We start from the raw sequence: 22,626 nt of genomic DNA, 5'->3' as shown, positions 1-22,626 counted from the left end.
ATCTGCGGATCTTTGTCCGGAAGCTGCGTGGTGCCGAGAGCCCAGGTTCTGTGTTTCAGGGAGCTGTTGTCCTTCGGGTTTGTTTTTGCAGCAGTGTGATGGATGGGTCCTCCTCAACGAGCCCCCGTGGCCCGCTGCAACTGGCCTTTCTCCAGGACGCTGGGCCTGGCAGTGGCTCTGCTTCTTGTCGGTGGACAGGGAGCCACAGCGGAGGGCCATGTCCGGGGTCCCAGAAAAGACTCCAGTGATTGGGGCCCATTCGTGGTGCCTCGCCTGGTGGTCCCTGGGAACTGAGCCCACCTTTCACTTCTTCCCCACAGAGAACTCAGGGGAGTTCAGCTCCAGAAGTAGGTGACAGCCTGCTGGAGACTGCTGATGATGGTGCTGGCGTTCAGAAGACAGTCGTCATCCTGTGGGGTAAACGTGTTGCCTGTTTGCGTGTTTTATTTGGAACACACAGAAAAAGGAGCTGCCTGGCAGCCTGGCTCTCTGCAGTAAGTATCTGTCTGCATTCTTTTATCCCTTCGAAGGTGGGAAGTGGATGGATGCGGGGCTGAACTCAGCTGGCTCTTGTGCCTTCTCGGTTCTGTGCTGCGCAGCCCCGCCCTCGGTCCTCCAGAAGCGGGCACTGGATCTGTTTCCCCATGCTGCTGGAGGGCTGCAGAGAGCCTGGCAGTCAGTGTTCCCCCCGCCGTGCATCCCCCTCAGGTTCAGGAGAAGTCGAGTCTCCCTAAAATGGAGCCAAGAGGCCAGGTCCTCCGGAACTGAGTGTTCACGGGCTGAATGGAAGGGCCCTGCCTGTGCTCACTGCCCCCAGCAGGGAGTGACTCTCAGTTGCCTGGCTGAGGGGGGTGGGTGGGGGAGTGGCGAGGTGGGGGATGTGCCTTGCCAGCATCTAGCATGGTTCTCTGCCAAGTTCTAGCTCCAGATCGCTAGGCCGCTAGGAACCTAGACTATATATAGCGTTGTGCTAAGCAATTCTTATCGGACCTGTCTGTCCCCTCACCCCCACGGGGAGGAGAGCTTCTATCAGAAAACCAGAACCTGGAGAGAGTGAGCCACCTCCACGGGGCCTTTTATTCTGGGAAGGGGTGTGGGTGTGTGTGTGTGTTTGTGTGTGTGTGTGTGTGCATGCGCATGCGCATGCATCTGTGTGTCTGTGTACACACATCTGCATCTGGTCATCTGGTTCAGAGCTGCCAAGCTTTCTTTCCTTCCCCCTGTTTCAGGTGCTAGCAGATTCAGGACCTTGCAGGTGCCGGCGATGTAGGATGAGGGGCGGGAGGGGCTGGTGGTTCTCGAAGGATCCTGGGTTTGTTTGGAGGAGAGGCTGGCACCCAGTGTGGCTGAGAGCACTGTGTGGCCTCCGTTGTGTCTTAACAGCTTCCGGTTTGCCCTGCTTTGCCTAAGCATGTCTTTTGACCTCTCCCTTCCTTCTTTGGAACCTCCTACTTTCCCTGCCTTTCTCCAGCCCTGCCTCGTCCTTCCTCTGAGTCTCTTCGGGATCAGTGAGGCAGCCCTAGCTCTGGGCATCCGGGAGCTTGTCTGCGCCCCGCCCTCACCCTCGTTTGGGGTTTCTAGAAGTCTAGCTTGACCAGCAGAAGGGGTCAGTTGTCTGCAGAGTAGCTGGGTGGTGAATGAGCGTGTCATGCTGAGACGAACAGGGCAGCATGGTCTCAGAGATGCTGTTGAGCCCACAGTTTGTGTGGTTCTGGGACTGTAAGTGCCGATGGACGTGAACCACCCTGGGCTTGTCGGCGAGCCACCGCTAGGCTGCTTATCGGAAACCAGATGCAGGAAGGAAGATAGGATCCCGCCACCTCCCTGCCTCCCAGGTAAGTCGAGTGTGGGCCGTGCGGTCTGGCCCTCCCCCAGCCCCTCTTTGCCCACGGAGGGCGTTCTCCTTAGTGGAGAAGCCTCAGACTTCTCCATTTGGAATCTCCCAGACAATTGCTCTCTTCTTTCCATCCTCCTCCTCCTGGCTTTTCTGTGAATGAGGTTAGTAACCAGTGAAGGCACGGGGGCTGGGTGGGCAGCCTAAGTGATTGGACGCCGGCGACGGTGGGAGTGGCCCTTGGCAGAACAACCGTCAGGCCTCCCGCGGTCACTGCCCTCCCCAGGCCCCTGTGTCCAGCGATAGGTTCTGGGTGCTGAGTCCTCAGAGGGGCTGGGAGCCTGCCTGGGAGCTGGGTCTTCCTTTCCCCATGTCCCCTCTTACCTGGATGCTGGAGCACCTTTAGCCTCACTGGGCCTTAGTCTAGGCCTATGGCCTGGACTTTATGGACTGTGGGGCTGGGCAGTGAACTTTGGGGTTCTTTCACTACCTTAAGTTTTTTTTTTTGTTTGTTTTGCGTGAGTTACTTTCTTCCTCTAGGCCCTCATTGCCTTTACTTAAAAAAAAATCCTAGCCCAGTGAGCCATTGCAAAGCATCTCCAGGCAGTTGACGTAGGAATGGTTTTCTCGCTGCTGCACTAGGTACTGGTCACAGTGACAGCGATGGTGATTAAAAAGGACGAGGCCTATGGGAGTGAGAGGTCTGTCACTTGATGGAGATGGTGCAGACTGAGGCACTGTGCACATTCTCGGGAGATCTCCCTGCTGCTGAGTCCATCCCTGCCTCGTCTGGGCCAGTAGGGCCGGATGGAGTGAGCTGACAGCCGATCGTCTGGGGTCTCGAGACCAGAGGGATGGTGCTGGGGAATTTTCTGATGTTCTCGGATGATATCACGAGGCCCCTGTGGGATCCCAGCTCTGCGCTGTGCCTCCTGGACCCGGGTGGCGTTTCTGCCCCCCCGCCCCCCCCCCCCCCCGCCCACCCCTTTCCCCGGGAAGCCTGCTGCATGCTGCCTCCCAGTGTTGCATCTTCACCTCTTCCCATCTGAGAAGAGACTCTGAGTTGGCCGTGAGCAGCCTGGGATCCTTGCTGAGCGGATTTGGAAGAGTCCGCTGTCTCTTCCTTCAAGGAATCTGAAGCCTCAGCCCCTCTGGCAGGAACGGAGTGAGGGATGGCTAGGGGTGTTGGACCTGGAACAGGAATAAAGCAGACAGATCAGCTCCGGTGCAGCTGGGGAGATGAAGCGGGAGCTGGCCAAGTCCCTCAAGATGTGCTGGCTAGAGTCTGGCCAGTGCTGGCTGCCGGGCTGGAGCCAGATGGAGCCGCTGGCTGTGCTGGGGAGCCGCGGCTCCGTGTGCTCAGCGGGTCCCCAGGCCTGGCTCCAGGTGCCCGCTGCCCGCGTTCACAGCCGTGTCCCTGGCTTGTTGTTGGGGGGTCACCAGGGTGCAGAGGCTGGCGTTGCTCCCTGAGACCCTGTTGTCTCTGGGGCCTCCAGTATCCCCCTGGATTGGGGCTTGGTGCTCCCCTGCCGACTTGCCCAGCTTTCTCCCTCATCTCATGCGTTCCTTCCTGCTCCCGGCCTGGCTGCTCCAGACGTGATGTGAAGCGTTGTGTCAGGAGCCAGGCTGGCAGAGCACTTGGCATCACCCCCTGAGAGGGGGTTCAGGCAGAGCCGGTGCTTCTCTGTTGACCTTTGAGTCCCCATAGTCTGGGACCCGGGAGGCGGCTCGGGGGCCTCTCTCCGGCTGGGGTCCGGCCAAGGTTAACAAGGCTGGTGGCCCTGGAGCTGCGGTGGTGCGGCTTGGCTGGGAGGCCTGCGGGAGGGGCCCTGCCAGGGGACCTGGTTGGTCAGCACCTTCCTCTCCATCGACTCCTGGTCTGCTCAGGACCGCACACTGTCTAATGCACAGCTTGGTTCTGTGTCCTGGTACGAGTGCCCCCAGGGCTGTAGCGGGGCTTCAGTGAGCATCTGTACTTCGTGCTGGTCACTTTGTTGGGCATGTTGTTGCCGCCCCACCCCCACACCTCCGAAATATGCGAGAGCGCCTTTTCCACTCGCCGGCTGTCTGTGGGAGGCCCTCTTCATCTTGCGTTTCTTTTCTGGGACTTGGAGTGTCTGTCAGGGAAGTGTAGACGCGGTTTGGTTTCTTGCTAGCTCCCTCCACGGGAGCTGCTCGTAGGCAGATGAGGCCAGAGAACGCCTCCAGCAGCCCCCCTGGGCCCGTGCAGTCGTGTGGAGCCCCAAGCAGGGGAGGAGCAGGGGGGCGGGGATGGAGAGCCACGCAGGGCGGGGGCAACGGGGGTGGGGGAAGAGTTGTGTAGCATCTGACCGCAGGATCAAGGCCGGGACGGGTGGGAGGAGGCTGCCTATGGCAGCCTGAGCGGACACGTGTGCATGGAGCCCGGATTGGGGTCTGTAATGAGGCCGGAGAGCCTGAGACAGGCCTCAGAGTCCTTGGTCTTAGCATGCAGTCCAGGGAAGCTGGCCTTTGTTAGGCCCCCTTTGGCTTATCTGATTTCATGCTTAGAACAATCCTTTTATGATTGAAGGCACAGTGGTTTGGTTAAGTGACTTAAGCAAGGTCACATGCCTGGTGGGTGGCACTCCTGAGATTTAAACTCAGGCATCTCTGAGTCCGAAGCCTGCACGTTTTCTTCACGCTGTTAGGCTGAAGCCCGAGCTGAGACCCTCAGAGGATCGGCAGCCGACATGACCCAGAGGGCAAGGCCAGATACTCTGTGATCCCCGTGCACGGGCAGGCAGATACATTTCTTCCACATGGTGTCTTTAGCCTCTGCTGTATATGTGCCAAGGACAGTGCTCAGTGTGGGGTTGCTGGACTCAACAAAACCAAGTTTCTGCCCTTGGGGGTTGTATATCCTCGCGTGGGGAAGATACTGTTAATGCTAGTAAATGGGATTTAAAGATAGACATAGAAGGAAAAGAAGGATCCTCTTACTTTCTGCAGAAGCGGGATCCAGATGTTGGTCAGAGAGGGAACTGGGGAGACTGAAGGACCTTGGCCCCCGGGGAAGCTGTGTTGATTGAACTTCCAGAGAGAACTGACACACATTCTAATCCTTCTCATTTCCCACCAGCTGGGAAAATCCACCTGTGGCCCACAGACGCTCACAGAAGCTTGCAGTGGGTCAGGAATCAGGCCATAGCTGTCAGACCTTTGGTCACCAACAGACTAGGGGTTTTTTTTTCCCATTAGCCACGGCTATTCCAGACCTCTTGTCTCTCCCACCCTTACCAGGCGCCAGCTGGCATCTCCTCCGGGGCCTGCTCACTGTCTTGTCCATCCAGTGCCGGGGGACACTCGGGGTCAGTGTTTGCCGAGTCACTGGTAGAACCTGTGCCCACAGGAGGCAGAGCTCCACGGAGCCGCTCCTTTGCCAGCATGCATGGTTCCAAGATCCTCACAATAGGGAAGGGAAGGGAGGGGAGTCCCTTGGTATCGGACGCTCGGAGGAGCTTTGTGTCCTGAGAGGTTGAGGCAGGTTGGTAGCTGGGGATGGGGGAGGGTACGTTTCCTATGTGCAGTGCCAGGACCTGGGGCTTGTTGACACGGTGGGAGTGCCGCGGCTGCTGGGCCCAGGGTGAGGCAGGCCACGTGACTCGCCTGCTCTGGCACCACAGTCCCAGCGGCCTGGCCCACCCTGGCCATGGAGGCTGCCACCTGCTGCCAGGCGGCCGGGGTTGCAGTGGGACCGAGTGTGGGCCTTGGTGGTGCGTGCCTGTGGGGGCTCACAAAACCCGTAGACGAGTCAGCGGGCCTGGGGTTCTGGCTCCATTGGTAAAAACGTGCTCCCTCGCCTTACCTCTGTGGGCCTCAGTTTCATTATCTATAAAAACAAGAGGGATTGAACCAGAATCTTTTTGGAGGTTCCCGTCAGCTCTGATATGGGGGCTCCCTGGATGTTTGTGGAGGTATTTCTTTTTTGTTGTTTTTAATTATGTATGTATTTTTGGCTGTGCTGGGTCTTCGTGGCTGCGTGCAGGCTGTCTGCAGTGGCAGAGAGTGGGGCTACACTTCACCGTGCTGCTTGGGCCTCTCCTTGCGCTGGCTTGTCCTGCCGCGGGGCACAGGCTCTGGGGCACTGGGTGTCAGGAGTTGCAGCACGTGCGCGCAGCTGCCCCGGGGGAGGTGAGATCCTCCTGGACCAGAGATCGAACCCATGTCCCCCCGCCGCACTGGCCGGCAGATTCTTAACCACTGGACCACCAGGGAAGCCCCGTGGAGGTATTTCTTAGCCAGAAACTCAGGACCTGCGTTACGAGGAGAGGGGAGGGACCCCAGAGACCTGTCTGCGTGCAGCAGTAACCGTGTTTCCTGAAGGGACACCGTTGGAGTGAATTAGGGCTGGCCGTTGGAGTGAATTAGGGCTGGCCGTTGGAGGCACTTTTCGAAATACCCCAGAAGTAAATGCGAAAAGTAAAGACCGTGAAAGTGTCTGCTGAGGACTCTCCGGGTACCGAGGACAGGGACTCCAGCTCCTGCTAGGAGTTCGTCTAGAGACGGGCTGTGTGGGAACTGCTGGGGGCTGGCAGGGCTGCAGGGGCGTGACCTGACACGCCATGCTCCCGGAGAGATTTGGCCTTCCCCTTTTGGCCCTAAATCCTGGAGAGGAAATAGGTCTGCAGGATCCTTGTGTCCTCTGCCTTCCCTGTAACTTCTCAGGGTCTGTGCCCCTGTTGCTGTCATAAAGTTTCCCTTTATATTTAGCCTTCTTTTTTCATGTGATTGTTTAAGCCCTTCCATTAAAAAAAAAAAAAATGACAGGAGCAAAGAAAACAGAAATATCTCAGAGCCATCAGTTCCATTTTGGCTTTTTAGTCTTGAGCCCCTCCTTAAAAGACGGCAAAAATGAAACACGTGTATGGCAAAGCGCAGGGTCCCAAGCCCTTCTGGACTTGTGTGCAGAGCTGGGCTGTGGCCAGGCGTGGCACGGCCCTGGCCTCCCTACTCCACGGTGGCCTTGGTCCCTGACGTCCACTGCGTCTCCCGGGGTGCGTGGGCACGAGCCCCGAGGCGGAGGCACACGCTGTGCAACCCGCTAGACAGAATGCAGAGCTTTAAAAATAGCTGTTTTTCTCCCAAGATGCTATCTGCTCACCAGTCTCCAGGACACTTTACCTGGGGTTCGTCACTATGAACCCGGCCTCCTGGACTCCCTGAATGGTGGTGGGAATGAGGATTGGGGCTCAGATGCAGGCAGGACAGGAATTGCCTGGTAACCGTGGTCTCACCCGCTCCCCGTGATGTTTCACGGTGCTGTTCACATTTACCAGCTCTTCTGATCTCTCACGCCCTGTGAGGGCAGGTGGGTGGTATGAGCCCCGTGGCTGATGAGCCTGAACTGGAGAGAATCCTGCTTGTACCTGCGTAGTTCAGGACACCGTGCATCCAGGTCCCCTGACTCTCTGGGTGTTCTAGCCAGGAGACCCAGGGGTTGGGTGGGGACGGGGGTGGGTCTTGGGCCGTTGACTTGGCCATTCCAGGCCTCAGGTCTTTTCTATATATATTGAAGGAGCAGGAAACCTCAGAATATCTGGGTTCTCTGCCTTTTCAGCTCTCTCGGAGCTCTCGTGGAGACTGGCGTGTGCTTTGTCTCTGGGAAGCCAGCCATGCACCATGCGTTTCTGGTGAGGTTTCTTGCATTTGGAAGCTTCTGGAATATGCTGTGCTTCCGACCATTCTGACACGTCTGTACAGCACGTCATGCTTGGGCATAGGGTCTGCTTCTGCCAAGTAGCGCTCTCAGAAATGAGGCCTCATGGTGGGGTCTCTGAGACTTTTTTCCCGTTGGACTTGTAGGCGTTGTGTATGGAGCTCTGCCTGGCTGCTCGTTACCTGTCTGCTAGCTGCTTGACGTGCTTCACCTGCTGAAGGAGCCGGCCGACGTGCGATGGAAGTGCTCGCTTCAGCTCTGGTTGTTTGCATGATGACTGACTGGAAGAAGTAGGCCTTTCCCGTGGAGAAGGTGCTCAGAGAATCCTTGGGCAGCCGTGTATTCTGAGTACTGAGCCCAGCCCCCACCCTCCACAAGGGCTTCTGAAGCAGAGCGTGGGCTGCACGGCTCCTTGGCCATGTGGCCCTCTGTGTGACCTGCATTTGGTTAGGAAGGGGGAAGAAATGTTCGTTTATAGCGTATTTAACCAGGGTGACTTAGCGTTTACAGCGTATTTAACCAGGGTGTTTGAGGAAGGATTGGGGTGGGGTGGGGGTCGGCACACTTACCACGCCTGCACCATCTGGCCATTCGTATCCCCTGAATGCAGCCGTGGCTTGTAGAGAAACCCTGTGATGGGCAAGCCACCTGGGAGCTGTTTCGGTGGCCGCAGACGTGTGAACGTCTGTCCTTCTGGACCCTGGCTGTCTGGAGGAGGGAGCGGAGGCGGTCTGCATCGGCACAGGGAGAGGGTTTGGGCTATACTCCGGGGAGGACCACCGTGGCGTCCCGACGGCTCCGAGGAGGGCTGAGGCTTCTCTGAGAGGGGGAGCCTGGTGGTCCTCGGGAGGGTCCTGCAGGCCTGCGTCTGTGGACGCCGGCAGCAGCAGGAGCTGTGGGTGCTAGGATCCCGCGCGGGCTCGCCAGTCCTTTCTGCCCCTGAGGCACGCCGGAGCTCGAGCTCGGGACACGCGAACGTTGTTTCCCTTTGTGGAGAGAACTTCTGGCACCGACCCTGTAGGACTGATCGTATTTGTGAATAAAAAGGGAGAAAGGCACATTCGCCCCTCATCCCTGCCGGGAGAGCTCTGAGCTGCTCTCATCCTGATTTGTATCAGCACCGCTGCCATCCTGCCGGCCGGCTTCTCTGCGCTCTAGGGACCGCCGACAGGCATCAGAGATGTGTTTTGTGAGAGTGTGTGCGTGTGAATGAGTGTGAACTGTGTGTGTGGGAGAGAGAGTGTGTATATGTGAATTTTGTGTGTGGGGGGGGAGAGAGACTGTGTGTGTGTGTGTGTGTGTGTGTGTGTGTGAATGTGGCACGTGAGGCAGGGCCATACATCTGTTGGCTGGAGAAAGGCAGGAGAGGGAAGAGGAGCTCTCGGGGCAGGTCCACAGCTCTGGGGCCACCAGCATTGCTGGCTCTTTTAAAGGCATGGGGGCGTGTTGAAGCACACCTAACATACTATTTAGAAGTGACCAAAGTCCAAAAATCAACCAGTTGACGTCTAAATGAGGGTTGTGTTAAATACAGAGAACCGTATATCCTTTAGCAGTACTACTGCCTGCATGTTTGAAAGACCCGACAGTCAGGAGCCTTCCGCGGCCCTGCCGGGTCGCCCGCCACCGCTGCCTCTGTAAGCTCATGCTGCTTTTCTGTCAGTTTCCGGCCTCCCTTCTTGTCTGTTTCCCACCCTCGTTCACTCCTTAGGCACACAGGAATGTCTGTCCCCACGCCTGCGGTACCGTTTCCTTGGGGACCTGTTCGTCCAGTGTCTCTGACATCATAAACGGTGTTCCCTTCGTTTCACATGTGAGCACAGCGCAGGCTTGCTGCAGAGGTGAGCCATTTCTGAGATGGTGCGGCTCCCGCCTGGCCCTGGCGGCCTTGAGAGTCTGAGCCCCCGCCCCCCCTGCTGGGTTGAGAGTGCAGGCAGACAGGGTCAGAGAGGAAGTGAACAGGGGCTCCCGGCCACGGGCCTCCCTCCGAGACAGGTGAGCTCTGTTCAGAAAGCAGCTCATCTAGTCTTTTGGCCCTGATGGCCCTATTTGTTTCGTCTCCCTCTCTCTCTTCCCTCTTCTCCCTCCCTCATCTCCCTCCCCCGCCTCCAGAAGAATTTAATCTGCCGGACAACAAACAATACTGTTATAAAACTTGGAAAACAAGAGGGCGAGGCCTCCCTGACAAGGGGAAGGGCATGCCGGGTAACTGCAGGGAGCCTGCCAGCCCGAGATGGAGCCGGGCGAGGGCCCAGTTGGCTGGGCACCTGGGCACCCGCCCGGGCCAGGCCCACCAGCCGTGCCATCCCCAGTCCAGAGGGGGAGGAACCGAAACGCAAGTGGGGCCCCAGAAGCGCTTGAAAAGGGGAAGTAGCCCGCGTTCCCCTCTCCGATCTGATGGGAATGCACTAGACTGTGAAACTCCTCCTCCCTCCCTCCTCCTCTCCCTCCTCCCCTCCGTCTTCCCTCCTCCCCTCCCTTTTCCCTCCTCCCCCTCCCTCCTCCCACCGCTCTCTGTTGCAGGTCCCGGACTGGCAGACCCGGGTCCCGAGGCTGGCATATAAGCAGTTTAGGCGCAGCTACCTGCTGGGCCAGCTGCAGGGGAAGCAGGAGAGGAGGGTGCCCCGGGCCCCTCGGCACTGCAGACCTACCCCCTGCCTGCCCTCCCCCACCTAGGGAAGTGGGACCAGGTCAGGGGCATGCCCTGGTCCACGTGCTCTGCCAGGTGTGGGCCCAGGTACGGGTTAGCATTGCCACTGGGAGGTCTATGGGTGCTCCCCGGGCCTCCTGCTGCCCACAAGGGCCGTGCTTCCCGGGAGGATGTCCACCTCCGGGAGAGGCCCTGCTCTCCTTCCAGGAGGAGTCCGGCAGTGCTGCAGAGGCTGGGCACACCTCTGGACCCGTTCCCGCTGACAGACACAGTGTTTCTCCCCACAGGCAGGCATGGGGCCCTGTGAATGGGGCTCCCAGGGAGTGGGGGGGGCTGTGCCTCCTGTTCACTCCTGGTGGCAGGGACACTAGGTTCTGGGTGTCTCTTCCCCCAACTTCCAGGGTCAGATTTAACCGGAGTCTGAAGTTTCACCTCCGAGTGCATCCTCACCAGGTCAATAAATGATGTTGGGGGGACAAGCGGGGAGTGTTGGTGGCTGCTGCTCCTGGGGACCCGCTCTGGCGCGGAGCCACAAACTGTGGTGGGCATCGTGTGTGTGACAGACCATCCGCACACTCCCTTTCCTGCTTGTGGAAAGCGCCAGCTTCTGTGAAGGCAGTCCAGCACTGGGCCCACGCCGCACCCAGGCGGAGCCACACTCTGGGCAACAGGGAGTCATCCTTGACCCCATCTTCATGGCCCCCACACCATCTCTTGCTGCCCCCCCCCAGGCCCCATGGCATCCCCGGGCAGGGTAGCTTCGTGCGTCCTCCCGGCCCAGGGCCTCCATGCCCTGTCCTGAGTCCGGGACGTGGGGAGATTTCCAGACCCACGTCTTTGCTGGTAGTGTCAAGGAAGGGACAGAAGCCTCAGAACATAGGTCCCCCATACCCCTGCCCCAGGAGAAACCGGAAGTGCACATGCTGGGTCCACCTCAGCTGAGAAGGCAGTGATTTCTGGCATTGTTATCTCAAGGGCGATGTGCGTGCACGATGGGGAGGGGTGATGGTTAGTGGGTCCACGCGCCACCCCCACTTTGGGATCCAGGGCTGGTGAAGTGTGGTGGTTCCTGGACACTGAACTCTCCATGCCCTCCTGCTCCCCAACTCCCTGTCCCTATACCTGTCATTGTATCTCCCTTTCCTCTGATTCATTAACCACAAGCTAGTTGGCCACAGGCCCCACCCCGACCACTTGGAGACAAAATCTTCAGGACACTGGGCCGGGGCTGGAGCCGAGGGTGGCAGGAAGCTGGGCCAGGCCTCCGTGTTCAGAGGGACAGTGGTCCAGGAGGACCTCAAGGGCAGACCGCTCCCCGTTCTCCAGGAGGGCCTTCTCAGGGCCTCTGTCTCCCCAAGATGACTCTTCCTCCCTACCAGGAGCCCCGAAACCAGCATTCCCAGTGGCAGGAAGATGGATGAGCTGGCCTCCACTTCCGGCTCTCCTCCCCCGCTCCGGCTGGAACTTGCGTCAGTCGTGTAAGTAGCTGTGACTCAGCACCCAGCGGGTCGGAGGGAGGGGGAGGCTACCACCTCCCAGGAACCTTCCCGGCTCTGGATCTGAACACGCCGTGGTGGCGCAGGACACGGCCGGTAGCCCTGGTTCCTGTGTGTTCTGTGTCTCTGCTTACGGATCTCATAAATAAGGGTTCCTCTCCTTCCTGTTTTCCTCCTTTATTATTTTTTTGGTAGGGGGTCACCATACTGGGCATAGGTTTCTCAGGACTTTAAATGACGCAGACAGCGTCATTTACAGAATGCAGTGGACACTCTCTTTGCCATCTCCGGACTGTTCTTGAAGCAAAGGCCCATGGATTGTATTTAACCCTCAGATGTTTGGTTTTGGCCTGTGCAGTTTTTGTGTCTTATTTCTTGTTTAGCTACATCTGACTCTGCGTGCCTTTAGACTGAGCAGGGCCACCGGACTTCTGCTGCACACTGTCCCCGCTCCACTTGTCTCATTTCCTGCCTGACCCTCCTTACATTTGAAGGTGCAGTGACCAGTCTGTCCCTGCCCTTCTCTTTTCAGATGAGCACCTTGAGGCCCGTTCCAGAAAAGTCCAGGCCCCCCGTTCTCAGAACCTGGGCTGAGCAGAAATTAAAGCCGCTGTGTTCTGATGCACTGTGCGGTGACCTTTCCTCCACCCTTGGGTTCCTGCCCAGGCAGAGGAGTTTTCGTAGGCATGAGGGGGGTGGGGAAAAAACCTCCAAATAGAACGTGGACACGGAAGTGGGCTGGAGCAGCCCTGTGGCCCCAAAGCCTCTTGCGAGGTGGCACCTCCAGGGCCGATGTCCCCACTCCTCCAGGGCTGGTTCTCCGTCCTGGGCAGCCCGCTAAGCCCCTGTCCACTGATAGGCTTGCCCGGGGCTGCTCGGTTGCTGTGGGAAGACCTGGAGGCTTCAGCATGCTGAGGCTTTCCCAGGCTGCCTTCCTCCAGATCCAGGAGGCCTCCGGGCTGGGTGCCAGGGAGGGCATGCTGCTTCCAGCCGCCTCGGATCACCTGGCTGCGTGCAACCTGGGGACAGAACCAGCGGCTGGGTTCAAGTAAGTGAGTTGCTCCCCGCTCGACTGACTTGGAGAAAGAAGCTTGGTTCTGTCGGGAGATCTGAGACCTCAACAGACCCTTTTGTCTGGTGGGCTTGGGAGGGCAAAAGCTTTGGATCCTAAGGTAACTCCCCCCATGTCCTTTTAGAGTGTGCTACAGCGGTGCGTTGCTGATGGTCTCTCGTCTCTCTTCCCAGGGCACTGAGGGTTTCAGAGCTCCGGAGTTGGGAGCACACACGCGGGCTCATGCCCCCGAGCTCCCTCGGCGACAGTTGCCTGTCTGCCACGCGTGGCCCGTGCTCTGCACTCAGAGCTGACACTTCCCGGGGAGCCGGGGATTAGTCACCCTCGTGACCCAATGACCTGAGTGTGTTCTGAAGGAGCAGAGCAGGGTGGAGTGTGAGGGGAGCTTAACCAAAAGCCGGGCTAGACTGGGGTGCTTTTCTGAGGACAGGGTAGCCCTGCTGAGACCCGAAGGAGGACTTGAGACCACCAGGCTTACTGCGTGGGTGGGGTGGGATGGTTCAGGGCTGGGAGTTTCAGGACAGTAGATGCAGAATATTCCAGAAAGAGGGAGCAGCATGTGCAGAGAGGCCTTCTGGAGGGGGAGAGACATTCTGGGTCACCAAAGGACTCCTGTAATACCTTCGGAAAGGGGGTGGATAGTGGCAGCTGGAAGTTCCTAAGGAGGAAGAGCTTGGCTGCAGTAGAAAGCAGCAAAGCCGAGAATTGGCAAATGCAGATCTCTTTCAGCCCCCTCCTTTTATATTTTATTCGTATCCTGTAGTCATGACTCACGCTCAGTCTTGATCTGAAAGCCTCAGTGATGACCTGATTCACACCCCAACCCAACTGACCTCACCTCTGCTGTTGACCGCAGGTGCCCATGCTTAGAGCCCTTCCCTGCAGGCAGTGCCGACCCCCGTCTGGCCCAGACTCCCCCGTCTGTGACTGAGGCGTTGCAGAGCCCCACAGATTGCAGAGGCGTCCACCACAGATGCTGCAGGGCCTTCATCCCCAGCGTCTTTCCCCACTGCCGCAGCGGCGCAGTGGAGACCACCCAGGCACGGCTTGAGGGAGAACAAAACCAGTATCAAAGCACCAGGTGTGCTCTAATCTCCACCCAAGTTTAACATGCTGTGCAGTCAGCAGCACCCCGCCGTCTATGCAGAAGCACTGCCTAGGATTCCCACCTGCCCTCAGTCTTGCTCATGATCAGGGGCAAGGGCAGAGGGAGACAGTCGGCCAACCACAGAGCAGGCGGCGGTGGGCAGAGGGGCAGGAGCACAGACGCCAGGCTCAGACCCGGCTCGGACCCGGCTCACTGGTCACGGGACTGTGGACAGGTTTTCGAACCACATTGAGGATCAGTTTCTTCTGCAAAAACAGGAATAATCCCTGGTTTGTGATGAGAATTGAAGAGCACAACTTGGTGTTCGCATTTCATTTCCTTCTCTTCCCTAGAGCGGCACGTAACGTTATTTCCAGGAGGCAGAAAAAACAACGCTTTTATCTGGAGTCCTGAAGAATCGGTAGGGAACCTGAGAGGTAAAGATTTTGTCTCTTCTTTCTCCCGGTTATGGTATCAGAGGAAATACAGACATACTTTCTTAGCTTCACCCATAGGAGATGGAAGTCTGATTTGAACACTGTTCGCACATCTTATTTTCAGGCTGAATTTGAAAACAACACAAAACAAAACTCCATCCTTGTATTAGAGAGTTGCCTACTTAATACAATTTTAGAACACCAGTAGAGAATAAGATTGGTGGCTCACGGGGTCATACTTGAATGTCCTGACCGCTCATCTGTGATGGGGAAGGGCGAGCCTGTGCTCTTCCTCACTAGGGTTCGTGGGCGAGTCGCCCTGGCCCAGGTGAAACCCACCTGTGTGTAGTGGTTAGAGCCTCCCAGGCCGAAAGGGTGCTTGTTTCCGGATGCAGGGAGATAACATCAGAAAATGCTTTGCACATTGTGAAATAATTTACAAACAGGGCAAAACTAATGTAAATGTTCACACAGTTCAATGATAACTTTCACTATTTTATTTCATCATATATATAATAATGTGAAGGAACTGGTTGTGGAATTGAATAAATTAGCCTAGAATTTATTACTTTTGTATTGCAATTGTCTATGTGACTTATCAGCTTTGACTTTCATGTCCTTTGAGCATCACTTTGTAACTCTTCTCTGTGCCTTTTGAGGGGACCCTTATGTTATGTCCCGTCGCAAGTATAACTGCAATAAGACATCTTTTTGCTCAGGCAAAGGCTGGGTCTTCTGATCGCATCTCCCTCCTTTCTTCAGTGAGATCCTCTTCTTCTGGAAGCTGGTTTCACATGGTGGCTTAGATTTTTCCATCTTTGTATCTAGCACCATTTGAAATCAGTGTTTTAGGAGTAAGAATTGCAGCACAGCCAAAGGGCACCTGCAGAGGAGCTGCTGCTCTGGGACCAGCTCCCCTCCTCCTGCCACCTGAGCCGGTTCAAGAAAAGAAGAGCTTCAGAAGCAGAGTTCGCTCTTGAGTGTGTTGGGTTGTGGAAGGGGGACAGTGCAGGGGTGGGGTGGTGGTCAGTAGAAACTCTGAGGCAACCACCAGCAGGAACCTGTTGGTGGGGCCTTTCAGCGTGTGACTGGGCAGCGCTGAGTTGGGTACTTGATCGCAGTCAGCAGTGGGAGGGCCGTGGACCGGAAGGCCTCTCTCATCACACCAGCACTGTCCGTCTGCTCCTACGCGCCATGGAACAATCAGCTGCAGTTGCTGAGTAGGTGCAATCAGACTTGCCACCTGCACCGTGAAGGTGTGGACCCCACTGAGCACCACCGGACCCATCTCTTACACAGGCTGACCGATTTCTCCTGGTGTTCAGAGTCTGTTTTTGTCTAGCACCATTTGAAATCGGTTATGATGTAGGGGGAAAAGCAGCAACCTCGAGGTCTCGTGCCCAGTCTGGTCAGCAGCAGCCCGTGGCTTCCCGGAAGATGGATGGGCAGAGAGGGGGAGGGAGGTCACACCTTTCCCGACTGACTTCCTGAACTACATCCGCAGTGCTTTATGCACAGGTAACAGATCATTTAGTGGGTTTTTAGAAACAAATCACCGTAGTGCACCTAATGTCCTCAGTTTGCTAAAATGTGATTGTGCTATAAACTCCGAATTGGTTGCTGTTAAATTATCTTTCTGTTCATGCATCCTGACCTTAATAAATATTTACTGTATTCAACTTATCATGTGTTTGTTTTTCATAGATTATTTTCCATTCATAATTCTATGATGATAAGTGGGGCCCTGAAAAATTAATTTGCTATAGGCAAATGTTACCTACTTCATAAAGAGTTCAGTCAGTTACAGCAAACATATTAAAACTGTAGTCCATTAAGACAAGAATGAAATTCTATGAGCCAAGAAATAAAATGAAAAAAAACGATAGAGAAGTGTTGCAGATCCGAGTTGAAGGGGAAACTGACCGCAGTTGCAAACAGGCAGCAGCCCTGGAGCCTCTGCAGTCAGCGTTCCCGCAGAAACGTTCCCTTAACGGAGCCCGTATACACGTGGCCCCTAGAGGGAGGTGCTCTGATGAATTCAGTGACCTTAGGAGAGATGCAGGTGCTCTCTACTTTTGTTCTTGGTTTCTTTCAACCCTTGAAGGCAGAGTGAACCAGTTCTGTAAAGGTGCTCAGAGATGAGCCAGATTGACTTCACAGGGAGGGTCTTCAGGTTGGAGAGCTGTGTCCCCTTGATTGACCTTTTTGAGCAGAAAGTGCAAGGCCAGCCCTGACTTACCTGCAGGACTTGGATTTCACACCTGTTCTCCGTACGTGGTGGCACCTCAACCACCTGGGAAGCCTTTCGAGGTCCAGTTCCTGCCAGTCTCCCCCCCAGCTGGCTGCCCTGCTCGGTGGGGTGGGGTGAGGTGGGTGAAGCCTCTGTTAGGAAAACTTCCCTGGGAATGGGGCACGCCTCCCACTGTAGCTGCAGGGCTGTTTGGGGCTGTTGACTGGAGAATTCAGGTTCTGGTTCCCAGGATGTGGTGGACCCAGTTCAGACCCTGGATTGTTTTCTTCACCTCTCTGCTGAGGTAGCTACAACAGGCCTATGGGCATAAAAGCTTTGGGTCAATTGGAACAAACTGAACAGCTTCTGATTCACCTACTGTGTCCCTGGCTCCAGGCTGCTGCTGCTAAGTCACTTCAGTTGTGTCCAACTGTGCAACCCCATAGACTACAGCTCACCAGGCTCCCCCATCCCTGGGATTCTCCAGGCAGGAACACTAGAGTGGGCTAGGTATTGCCAATAAAGCAAGTAACCTGTGGATTCTGCCAGCAGGTGGCTATGATTCCAGTCTCCAAATGAGAAAGTGTCAGAAGATCTGGGTTTAACATGAAAGCATAAAACCAATGACTTGGGACATCTTTTCCATGAAAGTAGTTTCTGGAGTTCTCATGAATGCCTAATTTTAAATAAGTGCTCATGGCTGTGTCATGAGAAGCAAAATGAAAGCCCCTTGGTTCTAACTGAAGGGCCACTCATTGAGGATTATTTTTCTTTATTCATCTGAAGGTTGACAGCTTTTTAGCTAAAATTAGCATCCCAGGGTGGTTTGTGCTCATAGAGTGCTGAGCAGTGTTTATTTTGAAGACACCTTGAATCTGCTTTTGTCACCATGCTTTCAACTTAGAAAATGCTTTGCCAGGCTTGGGTCTACCTAAGTTTTACCACATGTTCATGGCTTTCTGGGTGGCTCTCAGGAAAGAATTTGCCGGCAATGCAGGAGACCTGGCTTTGATCCCTGGGTTGAGAAGTTCCTCTGGAGAAGGAAAGGGCAATCCCTTGGACAGAGGAGCCTGGTGGGATACAGTCCATAGGGTTGCAAGAGTCAGACATGCCTTGACTACACCACAACCATCACCACTTGTTTATCACCCCGTACAGGTCTCGGGTAGGGAACTTTCTTAGTGTCATCCAGACGTGGATTGATGTGGTCACCTTCTGGTGGTATGTACACCAGAGGGAAGGAAAATAGTTTATTGACCACAGACCCCATATTATGCTTCCCCCATATGTAAGCCATTTTTAAAGGTAATTCTTTAGACGCTAAGTAGGAAAGAGCTAGTTAATTAAAGTTGAAAATGACTTCTAGGTATCCCAGCAGTGACTAAAACCTCTGAATGAGTTTGAACTACACAGAGAACATGTCAGATGCTCTCGCAGTCCACAGGAGGGCAGCAGTGTGGTGATTTTAAAGTCTGCCCTCGACATGCCAGGGTAAGGTTTTCTAGATGAGCCTGGAAATGAAAGCAATGCAGACTGGGAACAGCAAACAACATCCCCACTCCACCCCATCCGCAAATGTGTGTGAAGATCAAATGGTAATTCACTCCAGTATTCTTGCCTGGAAAATTCCATGGAGAGACATCTGGTAGGGTATACAGTCCATGGACTCGCAGAGTCGGACAGGAATAAACGACTAACACTTTTCAGTTTTGTATCATTTCTGGAAGACGACTTTTCATTATCACCATAAAAGCTCTCCTGGTATATCTTATGACAAAAAAAACCCAAAAAACAGCAATTCCCTGGAGGACCACTGGTTAAAAATCTGCCCACCAGAGCAGGGTTCGGTCCCTGGTCTGGTTAAGAGTCCACGTCACAGGGTAACTAAGCTAATTCGCTCCAACTACTAAGAGGATATGACAGAACTAATGATGCCCATGACCCCTAGAGCACACGCCCCGTGCCCCCTAGAGCACACGCCCCACAACAAGAGAAGCCCGCACACCACAACCAGAGTAGCCCCTGCTTTCTGCAACTAGAGAGCGCCCTGTGCAGCAAGAAGACCCAGCCCAGCCGAAAACAGTAGTACAGTAGTCTCAGGTTCCATTCAGTTCAGTCGCTCAGTCCTGTCCGACTCTTTGCGACCTCATGGACCGCAGCACGCCAGGCCTCCCTGTCCGTCACCAGCTCCTGGAGTTTACCCAAACCCATGTCCATTGAGTCGGTGATGCCATCCAGCCATCTCATCCTCTGTCATCCCCTTCTCCTGCCTTCAATCTTTCCCAGCATCAGGGTCTTTTCAAGTGATTCAGCTCTTTGCATCAGGTGGCCAAAGTTATCAGAGTTTCAGCTTCAACATCAGTCCTTCCAATGAACATTCAGGGCTGATTTCCTTTAGGATGGACTGGTTGGATCTCAGGTTACAGGTAAATAAAATTTGGCAAAATGTTTTCTTTCTTTATAGCCAACCTCATTATCAGCGTTGGCATTATAAAGATTGCTTCCTTTCTTTCTTGTCAAGTCTGTCATTTTGTGACTTAACAGGCTGAATTACAAAAACACAATTTTCTCTTGCAAATATAAGCACTTACCTTCTGTCACTACAAGTTTGTATGTGCAAGTTCACAGGCAGACGTGGACTCTGAGGCTGAAGAACCAACGCAGAGGTTCTCCCTTAGCTGTATATTATAATCACTTGGGAAGCTTTACAGATGTCTATGTCCAGGCACATCCCAGGTCAACAGTGTGACAAGCATCTGGGGGAGCAGGTGGGGGTACCCAGGCATTAGTAAAAATCCCCAGGGGATTCCAGAGTGCAGCCGTGCTTCAGAAACATGCTATGCTTTCATGGTTGGGACCTGGGTTTTTACCCAGCTACACCCGTGCGTAAAAGTGATGTGCAAGATACGTCTTCTACCACACGTAGACGTGTGTGTTCCCTCAAGGCCAGGAAATCACGAAGGCTGAGAGCCAGGCGGGAATCTGGAAGGGCGGCACACGATGGGCTCTCCTAACTGGGCCTGAGCGATGCCCAGGATCAGACAGGACCAGAGGCCTTTGGGCAACAGTGAGCCAGGAGTACAGCAGCGAGCACGGGATGGGTGGCCCGGCTGGCCGAGAGCAGGCCATCTGAAGTGCTGCAGGCGGAGAAAAGCTGGGCATTAACTGCAGGAAGTTTTCAAGTTTCATGAAATGGACGTTATGCTGCGGGTAACAAGGTGGGACTGAGCGCCATGAGCAGGGGAGGCGTGAGGCAGGCTGGGAGGGGAGAAGCCTGGACGGACCACAGGCTCTGAGACTGGAGGGCTAGAAGGGGTGACTGTGGGAGGGGAACGCTTCCAGAAGGTGAGCCCGATTAGAGGCACACTCTTATTTGAGAGAAAACACACTGGAAATAAACGCATCATTACAAATGAAACTTCTCCATAATGACATTTTATTTTTTAAACAGATTCAAGGTTCAATTCCCAGAAAACAAACAATACAGACATGAGACGTCTCATTCCACTGGGGATTCACTCTTGCAGTTTTAAGTTTAAATTCAAATACACTTTTCCCTCTCATCCAGACAGACATTTCTAGAGAAAAATGGTTTCTTCATATATTTAAGTAATTGACAAGTTATTTGCAGACAGAACATATTTATATGTACACACATATTTCAATCTTACATATAACTATGTTACACTGGAAAAACTAAATTTGAAGTGGAAACTATTGTGGAAGTCTCTTTTGGTAAGCACAATAAACTTTAGTTGAAAACATTTCCTTGAGATTTTAAGAAATATGTACTACAGCCACCCCTGTGCTTCTGAGAAAGTGTTAAGATTCTTGAAGAGTATGTGATAAAAGGGTACAGCAAAACTTCAACTCTGGATTTGTCTCAGAATTCCTGAATTTATTCTGTTCAAACTTATCTTCCAAGTGCCTTACCCAAGATTACAAAGGGAAGGACCACTTACAGAGGGCCTTACAAACATGTCCTTAGGGAGAAAAACAGTATTTACTCCTGTTCACCCTTGAGTCCTCATTCATACCTTTCTAAGGCAACTTTTCTTTGGCACAGTTTGGGCTGCTAACTATGAACTGTGAGGACCTTCCACTTCCTGGTGGTCCAGTGGTTGGGTTTCCATGCTTCCACTGCAGCGGGGCACAGGTCTGATCTCAGCTTGGATAGCTCTGCATGTCAAGGTATGGCCAAAAAATTTAAAAAAGAAAAAAAAAATTTTTTTAAGGTGTAAAACAAAACCTGTAAAAATCTAAGTTAGAGCAGAGTCCCTCCTCTGTGGCCGCTGGTGTGAGGACAGAGAAGCGGGCTGGGGTCTGTCCCACCTGAGTGTCCAGACCCACCTGAGCTGTTTCCTCTTTCCTTCCCTTTGCATGACCTACATCCACAGAGTTGAGTTTGCTTTTCTGAAATACAGGGCTTCATTTTTACTCTGCCCTTTACAGATGAGGTGAGGAACCCACAAAGACTTAAGATTCTGATTCCACCTGAGGTTATCTGATGAATTTATTCCCTACAAAACTGCTTACATTCTGATGACATGTGTAAAGTAAGACATATCTTTATCCAAGCGGGCAGAGAAAACCCCCTAGAGCTAGACTTTAGAGTGGATTCCAATTCTCTTAAAGAGTAGAATTCTTCAGCAGAAACAGATACAACATTGTAAAAAAACAACTATAGTACAATAATAATAATAATAAAGTGGAATTTTCTTAAGAAAACTATAAGGCCACAGTGTTCACTTTGTCCTGAGCTGGCATTATTGCCATGGGTGCTAAGAATACTCTAACTTTGTACAGAAGCCTAAAACTGATGCTGAATTCTTGGTTTCTCAGACTGGCTTATTATAAATAAAAGGGGTGAAGAACAAATGCCAGACAAAAACTTAATAGCATCTCTAAATTACCACGAGGTTATAAATTTTTAAAAATAGCATTTTAATCTATGTAATATAAGAGTATTTTCCAGTAATATTCTCAGTTAAGAAACTCAAAAGAATGAACCTTAAGAATTGGTAATCACCTCTGAACAAAAAAAGATTTCAAAATCACTTTCTTTGCAAATGGAATGTAATATCATTTTGCAATATATTTCTCCGAGTTTGGAGATCTTATAGAAAAAAAAACAAAACACATTTCCATACCTTAATACTACCGGGAATACCATGTTGACCTGCCCCATAAATCAAGCGCTATTTAAGGAAAAACAGGCAAGGTGTTCAAACCTAAATTCATACATGTTTCAAAGAAGCATTAAAGAATAGTGACTATACTTCTGCCACATTAAATTGTTTTAATGTTCCTACAGCTATCGCTTAGCAGTTTTATTTCTGACAGTGTAAGAAAGCGGCAAATAATCTTTATACTTCTTTCCTTCAGTATTGAGACAAAATTGAGAGATAGCATTGCGTTAAGTTTAAGGTGTAGAGCATGATTCGATAATGTCGAGACCTACAAAAAACTTTTTTCTTCTGTGTGATTATAACTTTTAAAGATCCACTCTCTTAGCAACTTGCCAATATAAATACAGTATGAGTAACTCACGGTAGCCACTGTGCTGTAATTACACCCCAGTACTTTCTCACCCTATAACTGAAGGTTTGTATTTTCTGACCACCTTTACTCAAACCCACCCCCACCAGCCCCCCACCACTGATATAATAATATATGGAATATATTATTTGTACAGAAGCAAATCTCATTTTCGACAAATCTCATTTTCCTTTTCTGAAAGCTTTTTTTTTTTTCGATTCAACATGTAAGTGAGATCAGACAGTACACATGTCTTTCTTTATATGACTTATTACCCAGCAAAATCCCCTCAAGGTCCATCTGTACTGTGGCAAATGGCAAGATTTCCTTCATTTTCATGGCTGAGTGATACATGTGTTCCTGGAAACGGTTCGGGTCATCTATTCTGTTGGAGTGGCTGCTTTATCCTGATAAGTGCTGTACGAAGCGCTACATTCTGCTTTCCTATAAGGGAACAGAACAGTATGTACCATGACATTCTGGTTTCCTAAGAAGCAAGGTAAGAAGACAGCATCAGAGATGAACATAATTAAGTACATACATTAATTCCAGAAGCCCATTGAGAATAGGGACGATTAAAAAAAAAAGCTATATACTAGTAAGAG

At 53.0% G+C, this 22,626-nt stretch overlaps 1 protein-coding gene and 1 long non-coding RNA gene across 21 annotated transcripts in view; one reads left to right on the top strand and one right to left on the bottom strand.

The window, feature by feature from the left end:
* LOC120880396 overlaps positions 1–21,164 on the top strand; it is a 41,221-nt gene extending 20,057 nt beyond the window's left edge. Inside the window, exon 2 of the long non-coding RNA XR_005725027.1 lies at positions 321–21,164. This is a non-coding gene — a long non-coding RNA (uncharacterized LOC120880396). The remainder of the gene's footprint in view (positions 1–320) is intronic.
* Positions 19,903–22,626, bottom strand: part of LOC120880393 (membrane cofactor protein-like) — a 33,870-nt gene continuing 31,146 nt past the window's right edge. For 13 of the 20 annotated variants that reach the window (XM_040263725.1, XM_040263732.1, XM_040263726.1 and 10 more), the window contains one exon: positions 19,903–22,465. In XM_040263725.1, coding sequence (XP_040119659.1) covers positions 22,402–22,465 — 64 coding nt within the window. In that variant the 3' untranslated portion in view covers positions 19,903–22,401. The remainder of the gene's footprint in view (positions 22,466–22,626) is intronic. The other 7 variants (XM_040263734.1, XM_040263751.1, XM_040263729.1 and 4 more) reach the window with 6 other exon arrangements.

The sequence above is a fragment of the Oryx dammah genome, unplaced genomic scaffold (genome assembly GCF_014754425.2).
Source record: "Oryx dammah isolate SB20612 unplaced genomic scaffold, SCBI_Odam_1.1 HiC_scaffold_21, whole genome shotgun sequence".
NCBI lineage: Eukaryota > Metazoa > Chordata > Mammalia > Artiodactyla > Bovidae > Oryx > Oryx dammah.
Note: the sequence above shows the minus strand (reverse complement) of the source record. Positions and strands in the feature narration are given on the sequence as shown.